At 33.5% G+C, this 20,832-nt stretch overlaps 1 protein-coding gene across 5 annotated transcripts in view; it reads right to left on the bottom strand.

The window, feature by feature from the left end:
- SLC4A10 (solute carrier family 4 member 10) overlaps positions 1–20,832 on the bottom strand; it is a 369,353-nt gene that overhangs the window by 103,386 nt on the left and 245,135 nt on the right. For all 5 annotated transcript variants that reach the window (XM_058664557.1, XM_058664558.1, XM_058664559.1 and 2 more), the window contains one exon: positions 8,720–8,858. Coding sequence is in view for 2 of the 5 variants with exons in the window: in XM_058664559.1 (XP_058520542.1) it covers positions 8,720–8,858 (139 nt within the window). In the remaining 3 variants the exon portion in view is untranslated. The remainder of the gene's footprint in view (positions 1–8,719; positions 8,859–20,832) is intronic.

Genomic DNA, 20,832 nt, shown 5'->3' with positions numbered 1-20,832 from the left:
GTGTGGTTTTATGTACTTTTATTGAAAGGCCATCAGAATCAAGATCAGAATTCTTCTACCAAAGGAAGCCTCTGGTGGTACAGTTTATGTTCTCAAACTTCACTGTTTCCATTATCAGCTGCTAATCTCTTTTCATCATTACAGTTCTGTCATTCTGACTTATCTAAATGGAGTCATACCATGTGCAATCCTTTGAAACTGATATTTTTTTCTCTAAGCATTATGCCATTGAGAACCACACATGTTAAGGATATCCACACTTGCTTAGAAATATTCCATGGTGTGAGCAGATTATCAAAGTTAAATCATTCACTTTTTGGAGAAAATTCAAATTATTCTTAGCTTTTGTTATTCCAAATAAATCTGCAGTGAACACTTACGCAGAGGTATTCTGCAAAAACATATGATTTCACCTCTTTGAGATGGTTGACCAAGAGTACAATGACAGGTCATATTGCAAATGTATGCTTAGTTTTAGAAACTGCCAAACTTTTCCAGAATGACTTTACCATTTTACATTCACACCATCTACCTAGAAGAGTTCCAGTTTTTCTTTATCTTCTCGAGGAGTTATTATTATGACTTTTTAATTTTAAACATTCTATTATTAAATCCGTGATGTCTCTTAGTAGTGTTAATTTGCATTTCCCCTGTTATAAATGACATTGAAAATATTTTTATGTGCTTTTATTATATGCATTTCCTTTTTGGTGAAATACCCATTTGTGTTTTTATGTCCATTTTTCTAACTGATTTATTTTCATATTACTGAACTGAAAAAGTTCTTTATATTCTACTTTTGCTGAACATATGGCTTTCAAATACTTCCCTCTGATCTGTAATTTATCTTTTCATTCTCTTAACAGGATCTTTTATAACACAACAAAAGTTCTCATTGTGATGAAGTTCAGTTTATGAATCTCTGTTTTTTATGAATTATGCTTCTGTGTCATATCTAAAAAGTCATCCCCCAGTTATTAGTCAAAAAAAATTTTACTCTGTTTTCTTCTAAAAGTTTTATGACTTCATGTTTTACATTTAGCTTTATGATCTCTTTTGGAATTAGTGTTTCTATACAATGAAAGGTTTAAAAGAAGTGGGTTTTTGGCTACAGATTTCTAATAGCATCAGCACTATTTGTTGAAAAGACTATTCTTTTTTTCTCTATTTTTTTAAGATTTATTTATTTTTTTATTGCAAAGTTAGATATACAGAGAGGTGGAGAGACAGAGAGGAAGATCTTCCATCCGATGATTCACTCCCCAAGTGATTATAACGGCCGGTGCTGTGCTGATCCGAATCCAGGAGTCAGGAACCTCCTCCGGGTCTCCCACGTGGGTACAGGGTCCCAAAGCTTTGGGCCGTCCTCAACTGCTTTCCCAGGCCACAAGCAGGGAGCTGGATGGGAAGTGGAGCTGCCGGGATTAGAACCGGCGCCCATATGGGATCCCGGGGCTTTCAAGGCGAGGACTTTAGCCGCTAGGCCACGCCGCCGGGCCCAACACACAAAGTCTCTTATTACAGAGAACAATTAATTGGGTAATACTTGAAAGTCATCAACATTACCTATTATTTTACAGAATTAAATTGATGTGGTTTATTTGATTAATAATCCTAACATTGGGTTCAGAGGTAAGTGCAAAATACAGCTGATTGTGAACAATAGAGTCTACAGATACTTTCTGCTTTATTCTCCTCTGCTTCCTTCCATTTTTATAAATTTTGCAAAGCAGTTGCTAAGATATTAGTTGAAGGGTACAATTTTTGTGTTTGTGTACTCCATTTGCAGATAACCTATATCTATTATGCTTATGAATATTAACATTTCATTACACTTTATGAACTACCATGCACTAGAAGTACTTTAATTTTCACAATCAACTGTATTTTGCACTTTCCTCTGAAAAGACTATTCTTACTCCATTATCAGCTCTGTTTGTTGTCAAAACTCAGTCGTATTTGTGTTTATTTCTTGCTTCTCTCTTCTGTTGCATGATCTGTGCATATCTGAACTGACTTTTTGAAAACAAACCCAAGAGATCTGTTCTTTCTTATACATAATTTACTTGAAACTGGGGGGCTTGGCTGTACTAGAAAAAGAATAGTTTCTAGGGGTTCCAAGAGCTTGGTAGTTAAAATGACGACACTTAACTTATATGCATGGATGGACTGATGTATGCATAGGTTTTATGGGTATTATAGGAGGAGGCAGAAGGTACTTTCCATAAAAAGGAACTCACAAGTTACAAATATCAAGTTACTAAAGATACTAAACATTTCAAGACTTAGAATTTCATGCCAATTCCAGAATGATGCCAAAAACTTTAAGATATTTAAATGAATCTTTTATAGGAATCATAATTGAAAATAATATATATGTATAAATACATACATATGTATTTCTTCATGCTTTAGAGAGAGATTAACACATCTGGGAACATACCAATTCTTGTTTCAAGATTTTTGGCTAATAAATATGCTATAATTTATAAAAATACTTAATTGTGGTCAATGACCTGAAGTACTGCAATTTGCTTCAGTTTTCGAGCAAACTGTGTTGACATTTGTTTGAATAACAAGCCAAAGCAACAGGAAACATATGAATTATATGGAATGGGTCAATGCAACATAAATAACTAAATAAATAAATATTATAGACCAATTGTCTATTATCCATAGCCGAAGGCAGACTTGAAATCCTGGATAGATTATTTACATTTCCTCCAGTATTTCTGGCTCTGCTTTGATCCATAATTAACACACTGTAGTCTCTTTCTACTAAACAACATTAAATAGATGCTTTATGGATTCTTTGAAGATTACATTAATAATAATTACCTCTCTAAAACACTCAAATTAAAATACATACAAAATAAAATTCTCTGTTAATTAGAAGTAGATGTTCCAGGCAGTTTAGCTCTTTAGTCGTATTGTCGGCATGACCAACTCAGTTCAACTTTTGTAAGAATTTTTATTCTGAATCTGCTTAGACAGAAATGAATTACTATATCATCCATAATTGTGCTTTGGGAGAAGTATTAGATATCTCAGCAGAAAACACTCCCTTCTATGAGACTTGGAGGACATGGCAGGAAGCTACGTGGTCAGGGAGACACAAGAAAGTACAAACAGAATACCTATAGTAATCTTAAGGGGAAATGAAGTATACCAAAACCTAAAATTATACAATAAGTTATTCTTCATCCATGTTATATTCATATGTCACATTTCCCTGAAAAAAATCCAGATGATCTGAATCCTTAATAATTCTTAATATCTAAAGCCTGAGCAACATCAATAAAAATCCTTTCATGTAGTAATCCTTCTCCATACTACATGCATCGGAGGCCTAACTGCTACCCCCTGCCTTGTGTCTCTAAGCTTCTTAGTGGAAGTATTTTTAAAGGGCAGCACAGTGTGTCAACCATATTGTCTCCACAATTACACAGCTGTGGTAACTTTGCTCACTTTCTATTAATAATGCTCTAAGATTTTTATAAGAAGGCCATTATAATTATGCTGATTTCATTAGCTTACTCAGATGGTTTCTCAGGGTTTTAAAAAGTGAACAGCTGCTTTTAACAAACATTTATTAAATAATTATAATTCACAAATTTAACTTCAAAATCTAAAACTTCCCTTAAGTTTCATTTGGCAACAGAAGTGAGCATGAATTATTCAAGACGTGATATGTGACAGGTGCGGTATGATAAAATATCCTTTTTCCTTCAGTTATTAGGATAGAAAATTATTATTCCCACCTGGAATACTAACAAACTGTGGGAGAGGAAAAGAGAGAAATGCTTAGAATGATTATGCTGATAATTTAACAATTTAATTATTGTACTTGAAAATTTACGAGTCATGAATTAACTAAAAGTAGCCCTTTTTTAGATGAACTATGGCAACTAAAACAAAATCATATCTGCCACTTTAAAACCCACTACATTTCTAAGTCCTCAATAAATACATTATATTCTGAAGTATTGTGTCTCAGCCAAAATTCATCTATGCGTCTCTCCTATGTCTGTTACTATTTTGGTTGCTCATCGGCTGTCTCCAGAACCTCAAACAGCTGTACCATGCATAAGGTGCCAGAAGTATGGATTCAGAAACAGGTTCTAGTATTATTAGAGAATGCAAATAATTAACCAAATCATCTTTTTTGTCTTTCATAAATACACAACAGTATTCACAACAGTGAACAGTGGTTCACAATAAACGTCTTATTCAATTTAACCCATTATAATATAAAATTTCAATTGCTTAACTGTGGCAAGTGAAATAATTGCATTAAGAGCATGCATTTAGCCTACCAAATATGTTATCACCCAGTGTCCCACATCAGAGTATCTGAGTTTTAGTTAGAGTACCTAGCTCCACCTCCTAACTTCAATTTCATGCTAATATAGAACTTGGAAGACGGATGAAATATCCCAAGTAACTGGGTCTCTGCAATTCACGTTGAAGCTCTAATTGGGTCTGGCTCAGTCCTGGCCTAGTCTAGCCCTAATCCTTCCTGGCAGGGATTGAGCCTGTGGATGAGTTTCTCTTACTGTCTTTCTCTCATTCTCTAATTTGTAAATATTATATTTTGAAAAAGAGAACTAGATTCTAGTATCACTTCTGCTACTCCCCAGCCTCATGAGATTGGACAAGTTACAAGACAGTTACTTGTTAAAAGGAATGGATCACTATTTGATAGAAAAGGTGGAAAATTACCAACTATTTGAAGAATGAGAGAGTGGCTTGTGCTAAAACACGTAGTCCAATGTTGCTTCTCAGATTCACCAATAGGATAAGGACAAATAAGGAAATCTAATCAAAGTTCTTCCAGAAAGTACTTAGTAATAAAGTGACTCTAATCAGAGCTGTCTAGTGTTGATAATCACCAGAGCTCCCTTCTGCAAATCATCCAGAAACATCTGTTTGTTGTAACCAGTATATGATGTTTCTTGTTTAAACAAGGAGGTATACATGTGATCAACAAATTTTTATCTTGAAACAACAAAAATGTCATAGCTAATCCACGGAAAAATATTATAATTATATATTACTTTTCTGTCACCACATGAAGAATACCAGCAAATATATTTAAAATCTCCAAATAGCTAAATTTTGATGCAACTGAGAAACAGAAGTAGACAATTGTTAGTTTTAAAATTTACCAGATCATGTCCATTTATGGATGAACAGATAAAGAAACTTTTGCAAATAATCACAATAGAATATGATGCATCCACACACAAAAAATGAAATCTTGACAGTTGCACCAACATGGATGGAATTGAAAGATAAATATTTCATTTTATCTCTCTGATACATGGAAATCTTAAAAAGTAGATGTGAACTTACAGTATTGACTAATGGTACCAGCACAATGGCTCAATGGCTAAATGCTCAACTTGAAAGCGCTAGGATCCCACATGGGTGCCGGTTTGTGTCCTGGCTGCCCTAATTCCAATTCAACTTCCTGCTTGTGGCCTGGAAAGGCATTGGAAGATGGTCCAAGTCCTGTGGACCCTGCATGCATGTGAGAGACCCAGAAAAACTCATGACTGCTGTCTTCAGATCGGCTCACATCTGGCCATTGTGGCTATTTGGGGAGTGAACCAGGAAATGGAAGATCTTTCTTCCGGGTCTCTCCTCTCTAAATCTGATCTGTCCTTCCAATAAAAATAAATAAATTTTATATAAAAATGTTGATTATTAGAGGCTAGGAAGGATGGGGAAAATAGAAAATAGAAACACTAATTGCCTGATTTAAGTTTATACTGTATACATAAGTTGAAACATTGCATTTTCTCCTATAAAATTTGCAATTTTAAGTTAGTAAAAAAATCTCTAAAACAAAAATTTTTTAAGTAAAAAATAATTACAAAGCTGTATAAAAACTATTTTAAATTTAGTTATGTACTTAAAAATATTATAATAAAAGGTGTTGTAGGGAAAATCAGTTAATTCACATAAATTTTTCATTAAAAAGTGTGATTCACACAAAAAATATATCATCCACATAATCAAATTCAAGTCAGCCATGAAAAATATTAATTGTCTGCATTACTTATATGGAACATGTCCTCAATATATCATTAAATGAAACAATACATTTAACTGATGTGTATCCTACAATCCCTATAGCATAAATTTTTTAAAAGGCAATACATCTATAAGATCTATTTACATATGGATCTGGGTATTCATGAATATACAGAGAGGTCTAGGAACTACATACAGATATCAAAATTCTTAAGGCAAGACATTCAAGGGACTGTCAAGGGTAGAGGAACATTTTTGGTTTCCTAGCAATCGGTAAGTTTTGAATTTTAAATGTTGGTAGTATTGTTTAGTTTTATTGTTTAAAATGTGAAAGGGTTGAATAATTGGTGCTAAAATGTAGTCAAATGGAAGTAAAAGAGCTTTGCTGTTCCACAGCACAATGTGGTGACTGTAGTTCATAATAATGTAGTATATTCTGTATAAAAATGAAAGAAAAGGTGGTAGGTTCCAAATAGAAAGATAAGAAAATGGAAAAGCTAATTTCCTGATTTGATTGGCTTATATATGTGTGTGTGTGTGTGTGTGTGTGTGTGTGTGTGTAAACGTGTTAAAATGTTAACTGTGTCCTATAAAAAGTGAGTGTTATACTAAGCAAAAATTTGAAATAATTAAAAATGAATTTAGAGATTAATAGAGATAAATGTGGTGATAATCATCTTTATTTTCTATTTACTTTTACTATTTTTAAAAATAAAGGAGAGCTATGCAATCAAGATACATCAAGCAAGAATTAGTTGGACCAGTGTTGTCAAAGTATTTATGTGTGTGATTGAACATATAATGCAGTATTTAATTTGTATAGCTAGAATTTAGCTAATGAATAAATACAGGCATAAATTTAACAGGGTCCATTGGAGTATGTGACTTTCAGAAAGCTGTTGCAATCTGAAGACTGCTGACAAATACGTTCAACATAAAAAAATCTATCAAATGGAGTTGACCATAGAAGGGATAGCCTAGAAAAACAGTAAAATATATTTCAGTGATGTGTTCCAGCACATCTTGCTCCCTCTTCCTAGTACCTCCTCTGCTTTTCTGCCTAGAGAACAATGCCAACCTTCAGAGATCAGCTCAGTCATCATCTCTTCCAGGGGAAGCTATGCACAACCCATCCCTTACCCCTGTGGTTCTCAAACCAGAAATTTGACACCAATTGAAGTTTTATAGCAAATGCAGGATCTGAAACTCTATGTGCAAGTCCTAGTGAACCAACATTTTTTAAAAGCTGTATTCATGTATTTGAAAGGGGGAGAGAGGTAGAAAACAGACTCCCAGAGAAAGAGAGATTTTCATTTGATGTGAATCTGTATTTTTTAGCAAGACTCCAGGTGATTCATATTCACTTTAAAATTTAAGAAGCATATCCAAAGTATTCCTACACTTTCACAGCATTCATTATGCAATATTTACAATGTAGTTATCTAAATTAGACTGTGAAATTCTTTAAAGCAAAATCTAAGCTTCCTGTTCTTTTATAACCATCAGACATAACATAAATGTTAGTTAAAGAAATAATCAAATGAGCCATAATGAAGGAAAAGTATACAATCTAGTTAAGAAATGGACAGTAGACCTAAAGTAGACATTTCTTACAGGAAAATATTAATAATCATCAGGGAAATGGAAATCAAAACTACAATGAGATAACACCACACTCCAGTCAGAATTGCTATTATTACAAAGACAAAAGATAGCAGGCATTGGCAAAGATGTGGAGAAGGGGAAATCCTTGCAAATTAATCGTGGCAATGTCCAACAATTATGGAAAAGAGCATAAAGGCCCTCAAAATCAAAAACAGAAGTAAAAGTTATTCATAAATTCCACTGCTGGGTATGTGAATAGAAGGAACATGAAATCATTCTCTTAAAAGGACACCTGCCCTCCACATTCATTGCATCACTATTCACGATAGCCAAGATATAACAATACCCTATGTGTCTATCCACATAGGGATGTGGATGGAAATGTAACATGTATCAAACACCACATACATCCCATAAATATGTACAATTTTACATATCAGTTAAAATATTAACAATACTCTTGAATAGGAAGTAACTAAAATTTATGCATTACTTTTTAGTAGCAATTCATCATTAATATAGCACTATAAAAATACACTTATAAATAATACAAAAAGTAACATTTTTTAAAAAGGTTCAGAAAAGCTATTATGCTTAAGTTTACACTACCCTAGAAGCACATTACAAAATGCTTTTATTCCTACCAAACAGAGCATGAGGCCCAGAAAGAATCTAAAGCTCTTTCCATGAACTAAGCCCTTCTCAAAAAAAAAACAAAAACAAAACTAAACAAAATGCCCTACATACACATTATTATATGAGATCACTAATTTGGGTGAAAGCCAGCACATAAAATAGTAGAATAATTTATTTTCGGATTTCTTTTGTTTTTCTGATGACACACAAATTACACCACTGTCTGTTTTCAAGACTGCAGCTGCTGCTGGCTCTGTGTCGCTGTTTACTATAATTGTTGCTTTCAGATTTCCCTGACCCATATCCACGACCAGATGAGCAACTTCAGAAGTCAGCAACAATCGTGGATGTTTGAAAAAGCATTGCCATTAGGAATCTCCTTCCTTCAAAACATGAAAATTATTTAGTAATGCCTTCATCTGTCTACAAAAATCCTCACCTGGCTGTTTCTCGCCACTCAGCATCCTCACCTTCACGCCAGCAAATTTCATCCAGTTCCGTGAAAAGGTCATGAGGGATGTGCTCTTCGTCATCATCCTCAGTTCCAAGAATGAACTGTACTCGCTGTGATGGGGTGTCTAGGAAAAATCAGAGGCATCAACATGACTCTGAGCTTAAAAGGCTCAAGTCAATGCATTCAGGATCACTCAGATTCACACCTCTTGTGCCCACCCCATGCAACACTCAGCAGTGCAAAAACACCAGGGAAAGATACATTTAATATAATACTAAGACTAGCTTGCTCAAGGACATGAATATTTAAGATGTAAATATATTATCAAAAAATAAAATATGAGCATTTTGGATTTTTATAACATTTATCATGGCAGCTAATTCTATTTCCTACACACATAATATATTTTCTCATGTCATATGATACATTTTATGGGTAATAATCAGAATTGTAGATTATGGACAAAATGTATTTATACTAAACCTTTGCTGAAATAATTCACCACAAAACCTTCTTTTGTAATTTTCCTTTGTGGACCTATTCATATCCTTTCTCTAAACCCTGTTTACCACTGATTTGTTCTATATTACCATAGTTTTGTCTTTTCTGAAGTATCATGTAAGTGAAATTGTGTATGTAACTTTTTGAGACTGACTCGATTCACATAGCCTAATGTCTTTGAGATCTTAATGTTTTATCTGCATCATTTCCTGTATTGATAGTTCATTCCTCTGGTCCTGAATAATCTAGTCCACTATATGAACACGCCACTTTTCGCTTATGCAGTCATCTGCTGAAGGACATTTGAGTTGTTTCCAGTGTTTTATAATTATGACTAGAATTATTGCAAATAGTTTTGTACAGGTTTTTACATGAACTGTTTTCCAGAATAGAATAGCTATACAATATTGCATTCCTGAAGGCAATGTATAAAAGTTGTACTTGCTGAAATCTTCACTAGCACTTGGTATTATCAACTGGCTTTTAGTTTTTTATGAACTGCTATTTTATTAACAGTTAATTTACATATCTCTGGTGGTTACTGCTGACAAATTTCTCATGTGTTTATTTGCCATTCACATTTCCGCTCTAAAAAAATCTGTTGAAATGTTTTTCTAATTTTAATTTCTTTTTTTATTCTTTACTAGTTTTGAAAATGTTTTCGTATTTCTTTATTATACATGTAAGATTTTGCTGAGCATATGACCGTAAATTTGTATGCCTATCTATAGCTTATTCTTACATTATTTGATGTTTCTTTCACTAACAAAATCCTAAATTTTGGTAGATTTTAATTCATTTGTCCCCTGTTGAATTATCTTTCCAAGATGGTTGAATACAGAAAAGACATGCTGATTTTGACCAGTGGAAGTTAGTAGAAGAAAAGCATGAGGAATTGCATTTCTGGGGAAGAGTTTAAGAGAACTTTGCGGTAGAAATTCCGCAGAAAACAGAGACACTATGGAGTAGCAGATGGAGATTACAAAATGCAGCAGTGAGAGGGAACACCATAGAAATAGGAAATGTTATTTTTTGGAGGAATTGTTTCTAATGGTTACAGAAGACAAGAAATCCCACACAGATAGGCTGCAGACTGCAGTCCTTGGGATGCTAGTAGCATGGCTCAGTTCAAGTTTGAAGACTTCAGAACTAGGGGAGTTAGGCATGCAACTCTCATTTAAAAGCGGAGAGTTTAAGCAGTCCCATGGGTCCCGAAGGTGTAAAACCTATAGTCCAAAGGGCAGCAAACCTGGAGCTTTGATGCTTACAGTGGAAGTCAAGTGTGCCTCCAGGATCTCTAACAAAGCAATAAATTCTCCTTTACTTAGTTTTTCTAGGCTTCCAGACAACCGATGATGCCTGCTCACATTGAGGATAGATCTTCCATACCTTGTCCACTACAACTTACATGGTAATCACGTGGAAACAACCTGATAGACATACCCAGAACAATGTTTTTCCAGGTTTCTAGGTATTTATTAATTCAATAAATTAACACCTGAAATCAATTGTCATAAACATTATCAATACCCACCACGTTTTTATATCACCTTGTCTGAAAAATACCACAGAAGTATGCCATGTCATCATAAACCCTGACTTAGTCAATAGATTAGGAACAAATTCATTTTGTCTCTCTCATATAGCATTTACTTAAGGCTAACATCAATGGGATTCAAATCAGGAAGATGGGAGTAACCTATGCTATATATTTTAGCACACCAAGGAGCTGAAGAAAAAATCCTCAAAACCATAGAAGTCTGCTGTACAAACTCAAGTGACTTGTTTCTAAATTGGCCTTTCCATTTGGCTTGTGCCATTAGTCCAAGTAAAGTAGGACCACAAAGAAACGAATGAGATCAATGCTATTATCCATAAATCCTAACCAGAGACCTGAGGCTAAGGATAGTGATGTAGTATCAGCTAAATCCAGTAACAAATCTGAGCAAAACTTCTTCTAATTTGATGGTTCTCATTGAAGGGATGACTTTCTGAAACATATAAATAAGAAGCTAGTTATCCATCTGGAAAGTTCAAGTTCACTGCCTGGTGAAGTCTCATTTTGCAGGGATCTCCAATTATTGGAGTATTATATAATCTATTTAGGGCTGCTTGCTGAAACAGTCAAAGTTCTCTTAATCCTCCATATAGGGCAAGTCACTGAGTTTTTGGTAAGGAGGTGCCAAGACAAGTAGTCAGGCGCATTCACACAATCCTGGAAAACACATACAGTATACAGTGCCTGGAAGCCTGCTAGACTGTCAAGCAAGCTCCACGGTCTGGAGCGAAGTTACCCCAAGCAGTCAAGCAGTTTGTATTTAAACCTACTTCCTGGTTGTCATTGAGACTACTCACCAATTCCTCATCATTAATATTCAATAAAGTAGGGGAATGTTTATTCATTTACGGCTTACACAATCTGTTCAACAAGTTTACTATCAATAAACTTCTTTCAGCTCCCATTTAATGAATTTGGGGTTCTCATTTTCCTTTCTCCATAGTTATGCCTATCTTCATCCCTTCTTGATGGTCAAAATATGTTCAAAATTGTAAAGGGTGTCAGCATTTATTTTGCCAGCTTTACAGATACCAGAAAAATACCTGAAACTCCTGGGTCAGACAAAAAGATTGTGTATTACTCACAGAAAGAGATATACCTGGATAATAACCAAGCTTCAACACCCAGAGAAAGATATGTACAAGGCCAAGAATTGCTGTAAATTCAGTGCGATGTTCTTACAAGAAAAGAATAGTGTTAGGGAGTATAATTCTTTTTTTTTTTTTCAGAGCAATTTATTTTCATCAGGAAGACATATTTACAGAGAAAAGGAGAGACAGAGAGAAAGATCTTTCATCCACTGGTTCACTCCCCAAATGACTGCAATGGCTGGAGCTAAGCTGATCTGAACCCAGGAGCCAGGAGTTTATTTTGGATCTGCAATGCAGGTGCAATGTGCTATAGGCCTTAGGCCACGCTGTACTACATTCCCAGGCCACAAGCAGGGAGCTGGAAAGGAAGTGAAGCAGGCAGGATAAGAATTAGCACCCATATAGGATCCCAGTGCTTGCAAAGATAGGATTAGCCAATTGAGCTATTGTGCCAGGCCCAAACATCTAATTCTTTCGTATGGGAGAGTAACCTTCGTGATATTTGCCCTATTGGAGAAACATGACCTATACTGTGCAGTAAGCAAATCATTTTGCTTCAGAGACAGATACTATCTTTTATATAGTCTGTTCACTACACAAACAGCTACACAAACACCCTGGAAAAAAAAATCAAGCAGAAAGACAGTCAGTGACTATGTTCACAAGATACAAATGAACGTAAGAGATCTATGGAGAATTATCTCCTAACAACAACTTCAATCTGATTTCTATCAAATAAAATGTGCTTAATTTAAGGCTTTTCATTGACATTAAAACTTCTTTATACACCTCCCCACTATCTTTCTACCTCTAAATATTCCTCCCAATTTTATCTACTGATTTGTCAATTTACTTTATAAGGATAAAAATGTGCTGGGGACTTTGTTTTGATAATTTGTGTTTCTTTTATATATTTATAAGATTATTTGACTGTCTACCCACAAATCTTTACTCGGTTGATGTGTGTAAAGTGAAAATACAAAATCCATACATGTTACTTCAACTCATTATACTCTTTTATTCACTTTGTCACAGTTATGTTATTAGTAACCGAATAATTTATTGCACAATAATTGACTTCATTATTCTCTTCTCTGCTAGAATGTATGAACTATAAACACAAGGACCATGTTAGCTTTGTTCTCTACTATTTCTTCAGTACATATCAAGAGCTTTGTGAGCATTTACTTGTTTAACAAGAATGAAAGCAATATACACGTTAATTCATGTACGAACAAGAAAGATTTTGTGCACTAAGGATTTATTGTATCACATGGACATTATATACAATACCTTCTGAATAAAAAAGGATAACCAAATGTATCTGATCCACATATTAGTTTGTTTATTGGTATTTTTTAATTATTTTAAAAGAGAAAATAAAAGTTCACTATTTTCAAGTGTTATTCTATAACATCTGATTTTAGTGTTGTAACAAGGCACATAATACTTTAAAAGCAGCTAGAATTCAGACTAAGCAATCAATATGAAAAGTAACGTATTATATTGAATATAAGCTGTACATTTTACTAAAATGGATGGAAAAATAATGATAAAAATGTTTGGATGAATACACTTCACTGTCATTACATAAGTTATTAACTAGCTATATTAAAGAAGAAAACAAAAAATATTTTAGGTAAAAATAGATGTGGTTTTTGAAGATAAAAATATCCCTTACTTATATCAATAAAATTGCCCTAGTTTTTGTTATTGTTTTAATCAAGGCTTTTTTTTTCTTTTAATATGCATTCCTTTGGAACAGAAATTTTAAGAACACTTACCATAGGTGTGCCAATTTTTAAATGTATATTTTATATGCTGAAGTACAAAAAAAGCTAAATATCCTCAAATAATATACACTATAGAACATGAGAAGCCATTCTCTTAATATTATTCAAGTGGGATAAAATTACTGTAAGCACCATAAAAACAAATGGGAATAATTCTTATTAATTTTAAGTTCAATTACATTTGGATTCATGAAAAGCCACAATTCTGTCTCTGGATTAGCCACAAGTAACTAAGAAAATTGATTGAATTGTGGAACACAAAAACGTTGCCGTGAAGAAGTAACATAAACAGGTGAGGTTGCTTTCTAATTAACTGTTTTGAACAAATGAAATTCTATGTGTATTTTTAAAACTTACCTATTGTGCTGTTGGTTCTAGTTGTATTTCTGTCTGTCACTTGGTTAGTCCACTAACTACAGACATTAAGTATCTATTTCAGCTCTGGTAAATGCTATATGTTCAGTTACTGTTGTTAAATTTCTTATAATATGGTTTGGGAGATGAAAGCAATACATAATAGCAGATAATGTGCAATAATAATCAAACACTAATTTTTCTGGTATATAGTATTAGAAGAGCATAGCAGAATAAAAGTAAATGAAAGTCTCATGGTTCATGGTGGGTTTCACAACAGGTGTAGGGATTAAGTCAAGTTACAACAGCCTTGGATAAATAAAATTTTTGACCGCTAAAATACAGAAACTTCTCCAGGAAAACAAACAAAATCAATGGCTTTGTGAAAATAATAGGGTAATGCAGAAAAAAATCTGAGAAACTGAAGTTCAAACTAAAATTTCAGTTCTGGAATCAGCTGTATGCTCCAGAGAGGCATCTTAAGTAGCTGGATCAGAAACAGAAGCAAGTACAAGGCAAGAGTTTTGCTAAGCCTGAAGCATAGTCAGAGTCAGCATTAAATTAACAGCCAGGTCATCTGACTCAAAGAAGAAACAATTTTAAAAGTCAAAGAGAAGAAAAAGCAAACTTTTCTATGCTGAACTAGAAAAAGTCCTTTACTAAACACTCACATACATGATACAGGATACAAAACTCTATATGTTTTCATAAGATACTTCAAAAAGTTCATGGAAATGAATAGTATGAGAAAACTACGCAAGAATTTAAGAAGGTTTGTATCTAATTCTCTTTTATCTTTTAAGTTGATTTTCTAACAAACTTTTAAAGTATCCTAACATACATAAATAAACATAAAATATTAATATATATTTAAAATATATAAATTAGAGATCAAATTACATACAAGGATTATATCTTCCTTAATTAATAATTCATTGTATTTGGACAGACCAAACTTGAGCTGTTGGCAGTACATGAATTTAAGAAAAAAAAATCAACGATTTAATTACATCAACACATCCTGATGTCATTTGCAAGGATGAAATCCCCAAAAATAGATCTGTAAATAAGATAAGATAAATTCATAGAAAGGATGATAGAGATGATTCTTGTACAATGTTTCTAGAACTAAATAGAATTCAATAACTGGGTTATCAGACCATATTCCATCAAGTAACCAGCAGAAACCCAAATAAGCAGACTTTCTCAAAAAAAGTTATTCGATCATTGGAAAGTTGGAGTGCAACAGAATGTCTCATTAAAGATAAACATGGTTGTAAAGCAGGAACATAGTTACCATAAAAACACAAAGAAATAGTATCACTGGAGAGCTCAACAGTTAGAGCAAAGTCTGGAGTAAGGCTTACCATAGTGAGTAGAACTACCGCTGTTGAGTTTTTTCTTTCCCCTGCAAACAGTAGCCTCCTGCAAGCTCCAAGGAAAGAAATTATGGCTACAAAAATACCTTTCAAGCTACAAAGTGTTTTATAAAAGAGAATGATTCATTCTGATGGTTATGAGTACTTACACTTAACTATCAGAAATATTTCTTTGGAATTTGAAGCAGGAAGAATGGAAAATGTATAGAACTATCAAGCCAAAAGGGAATTGTTGGACCAAAGAGCCAATTTTCTAAGACGAGTAATAAAAAGGCAACTTTTAGATGTGCTGAGTTTGAGATGATTCCTGAGTAAAAACATGAAGGAGATCATAAAGTAAATGGAGATTTGAAACTGGATTCTGGAAAAAAAAAAAGACTGAGTTGGAGACACAGGTGGCATTTAACTAAAGATGTCATAAGGTTACAATGGATGATTACTCAAAGCTTGAATAATAGAGAAGATTCAATGTTGGGGCAATAATTAGGTTTAGGATTTGAAAGAGAAATAGAAAATATGAAAATGGTCTGAAATGTTAAATAAATGCTAACAAGTATCCTCATTTTGTCATCAAAGTTCATAGCACTGAATAAAATAGACAGCATAAAGTAATGTCAAAGAAGGGAAAATTCTGGTTTTCCTGATTAAAACAATGTATATTATATACACACTGAAACATCACACGGTAGTCCATAACCATGTACAATTAATGTTAATAACAATTACAAACTTTAAGTATATTTAAAATTTAAAAGAAAAATCTTTCTAACTTCACAAAATTTGCATCTGGAAGAGTGAGTAGTGTAACAGGGAATAAAAAAAATTTCAAAAAGAGATGAAAGACCAGTAACTTCAAATGCTATGGAGTGATCAATGATAAGTATTGAAAACTGCAAAAGGATTTTGCTGGCCTATGTTAAATTACACTGGAAGTCTGAAGAACATGCATTACCTTTATGATCAGAGAAAAACAACTTCCATTTGAAATACAAAATGTATTTGCACCAAAAGTTTAATTAAAACAGCCAAATTTAATAATTACACCATTTGGTGAAGTTTACTAGTAAATTCATTATATGTAACAAAGATATGTTTTAGCAAATTGCCATCTTTGTGTTAACAGCTATTATACACATATCATGCTTATTATTCAAATGCTAATTAACCACTTTTTATAATGACTATTACTAATAACCAATGAAATAATCTGCTTTTTAAAGCCTTGTCCAAAAGTTCTTTATTTTATAGACCCTACTGGACAACACTTAACAAATATATTGAGAAATATATTTTTCATGCCAGCAAAATGACAGCAGTGAGCTGGAAAATTTCTATTTTAATATGTGACCTTGCCATCATGAAGTGCACAAGCTTTAATGCACTGTAACAATTAGGCTAAGAAAAAATTCATAAAATGTTTACCATTATGCATTTCTGGATTGTAGACACTTTTCTTTCTCTTTGTATTTATTATACTTTTAAAAAAGCAGTACCAGATCATCTATTTTCTGAAATCATGACATAATGATGGCTCTGTTTCAAATTCATGTCTTCGGTCTCCTTGAAGCTTAAGAATGTTTTCCATTTTTAGTTGATCTTTAAAATTTGCTTATTCTGTTTGAATGTCATATACAATCTTTTCATTTGAATTTCTATGTTTAATTCATTTATATAATGCAAATAATATACTTATTATTTCAACTAATAATGCAGTAGTTTAAAATAAATAGTTAAAAATGATTCAGTTGCAGCATCCAGAATCAATAGATATTTCTCTCCAAAGGGAATATAAGAGTATATGCAAAGTCTACAACTTGGGTTCTCAAAAACTTAGTAAGGTGACAAACTCTTCATTCATTAAAAGGCAATGAGTTAGTAACATCAGAAACATGCTGGGGTAGATTTCTTCAGAAGGAGTTATAATACAAGTCTTATATGTCTGACTCCCATAAATGGGAGAGCAGCTGGAGTATCTGCCAGTTCCTTGGCATGAAAAAGATGGATGTGGTCCCACCATGAAGGTGGAATACAGTGTTTGCCTGAGAAACAAAGTTAGCCTGGCTGCTGCTATTGGCTGAGTGCTGTCTTAAATAACATGCTCTCTCAAAGTTCATCAGGGCAATGTACTTGTGTGCATGTGTTTCTGTGGATCACGTATGGGTCACATAACCAAAGAGAAGGAGGGAGAATATGAATGAATGTGCATTGTAGGATCATCTTAGGTTCTGCCTGAAAGACTGCCCTGGAGCAATACAATCTTTCATTCTAAATGAAAGCCTAAGAAACAAAGAGAAATAAGTGGTAAATGCGAAAGAGAGCACAGGTGACATCATAATACAATGTAATTAATGAATTAAAAATAATAAATAAATTTCAAAAAGAGAGAGCACAGGTGACAGACTGCACGGAAGAGAATAACTAAATTCAAATTCTAGGTAATTCTAGAAACTAATATCAGTTTGTAATAGTAGCAATGAAGGAAAAGCTTCCTGGCTTCATTCCCTTCAGTTCTTCTCATTCTCTATGATTCAAATTTAGAGGGATTCAAAGCTACATTTGGAAATATTAGGGAGTATTTAGAGCAAGGAAAGAAAATTCAGGATGAGGGGAAAGACACTACATTTCTTTCCTTGACAATTAGCCACACCCAAGGCAGATCTGAGCAAGAGAGCAGGTACAAAGTCTTACAATCATCTAAAGTTCAAAGCTTCTACTATTGCATGAGACTAGAAGTTTTAATTATTTATCAAAAGATTGAATTATATTAGAGTGACTAGAAAAGTTGTGAACGAAATGAGTTTTTATTTCAGAACAGAAAAGCAATTGCCCACTAAAATGTAAACTGTAGGTCCAAGGCAAAAATAAATTTATAACAATAATACCACAAATCGTTCTCATTCAACCTAATAGTTACAATAGACCCACAAATGATCATAGATATTTTTATATCATAAATGAGTTAGTAACCTTTAAATTCTATACTTTGTTGAGATAGTAGCTTATTACAAGAGATTATAAAAAGAAAAGACATTTTAAAATTCATAAGATATCTTCTGGTCAGGTGTGTTCACACAAAGCTTTTCCATGTGTCCTAACACCCTGGTCAAAAGTCACTTTTTTATTAGCCTTAAAAACAATGCAAATGAAGAAGACTACAAAAATTGAACATTTGTTTCTAAGTGTAATACTTGCTTCAATTAATTTGAAAAGCAATAATTTATACATGAATATTTGCATATACTCACGGGATCACAAGAAAGGAAAGATTGATAAAGAATATTTGTATTTGTATTTGTTTCAGGCATTAGCTAGAAAAATTTTCCTTTCAACTGTTAATAATGCAAGATTTAGTGTTATTAGTAAATATTTTAAGTAATTTTCAAACTAAATTTTATAGCTAAACGAATGAGAATTGAGTTGAAAAACCAAGTTTGATCATTTATTGCCTCTTCAAAGAAAGATGCTAATTTATTAATGAAACCTAAATGTTTTCTTCAATAAGACTGATTAATTGCCATAAACATCAACTGTACTTGAGAAAATAAGCAGTGAATCATATACATTTATGATACAGTTTATCTGAAATACAAACATGTCATTTTCCTAAAAGTACTACTACTGTTCAACCTGAGCCAATCAGAATCAAATGAAATACATCTAATCAACCTGTGACTAGATGTTCTAGGAAAAAAAAAATCAGCACTATCATTATAAAATAGCAGCATAAACTGTGCCTTTAGATTTACACTAAAAATCTTCTAAACTTTTCCAATACACTTAAGACAGGCACACTCAGAAGTTTTATGCTGGAGGACAATGTGTTCTGACTACCAATTCACGTGTAAAGAGATCACATCTCAAGAAGCCAAGCCTCAACATTTGGACTGTTCCTTGTGTGTCTCAAACATTCTATCTCATTCCTGTTTCCAATGGCTTATTCACTTTTATCTTCATCAATAATCTTATCATCTGTAGTATTGCACATCTAGTGCTTCAAAGTTAAATTGCATTAAATAAGCTTTTAAGAAGTCTGAGTATTTTCCTTTATATGCCAAAAGCATTATTCACTACATTGTATCTTGCAGTATAACAAGATACAAAATAAAAGAACACAAATTGAAGCACTAGTAATACACAAATAATCCCATTGCTGAGAAAAAAATTGTAAGTACAGTCCCTTTAAAAATAGTGGAGAGGAATCTTAAATATCTAGGAATTAGACTTCTATGATGAAAACTATAAAACATTTTAAAAAGAAATAGAAGAAGACATCGAAAAATGGAGAAACCTACCATGTTCCTGGATTGGCAAGATCAACATCATCAAAATGTCCATATTACCAAAACTAATATACAGATTCAATGCAATCCCATTCAAAATCCCAACAACATTCTTCTCAAAAAATAGAAAAGATACAAAAGTTCACCTGGAAACACAAGAGACCACGAATAGCCAAAACTATCCTGGGGAATAAATATCAAGCTGGAGGAATCACAACTCCAGACTTCAAGACATACTTTGATAAGCAGTGGTCATTAAAGAGTCTGGTACTGGTACAGAAACAGAGAAGATCAATACAACAGAATAGAAGCACCAGAAGGGAGCCAACTAATGGATAGCCAACTAATCTTTGACAAGAAAACTGAAAACAATCCAGGAAAAAAGTCTGGTCTCTTCAACAAATGTTGTTGGGACAACTGGATAGCAGCTTGCAGAATTAAGAAACAAGACCTGCATCTGTCACGTTATACAAAAATCAGCTCTAAATGGATCAAGTACATAAATCTACACCCAGAATCCATCAAACTATTAGAGGAGAACATAGAAAGCACTCTCCAAGATACAGGAATGGGGAAAGACTTCTTGGAAAAGATGTCAAAAGCACAGGCAGTCAAAGACGAAATAAACAAATGGGACTACATCAAACTAAAAAGTTTCTGTACAGCAAGGGAAATAATTAATAAAGTGAAGAAGCAACCAAATGGAATGGGAAAAAATCTTTGCACACTACACAACTGATAGGGAACTATTATCCAGGATTTATAAAGAGTTTCAGAAACCCAGGGACAGTGAAAAAAAAACTGTGAAAAAATGAGTGAAGGAAATGAACATTTTTCAAAAGGAGAAATTCAAATGCCTGACAGACACATGAAAAGATGCTCAGGCTCCCTAGCCATCAGGGAGATACAAATGAAAACCACATTGAGGTACCACCTAACACTATTGAGATTGGCCTACATTCAGAACTCTATTAACAACACCTACTCGAGTGGATGTGGGGAGAAAGGTAACCTCCTTCACTGCTGGTGGGAGTGCGGGTTACTACAACCACTATGGAAATCAGCATAGAGAGTGCTTAGAGAATTGCAAATAAACCTGCCATATGACCCAGATTTCCTGCTCTTGGAAATATACCCACAGG

The sequence above is a fragment of the Ochotona princeps genome, chromosome 5, assembly GCF_030435755.1.
Source record: "Ochotona princeps isolate mOchPri1 chromosome 5, mOchPri1.hap1, whole genome shotgun sequence".
NCBI classification, from domain to species: Eukaryota; Metazoa; Chordata; class Mammalia; order Lagomorpha; family Ochotonidae; genus Ochotona; species Ochotona princeps.
This window is presented reverse-complemented; position numbering and strand designations above follow the sequence as displayed.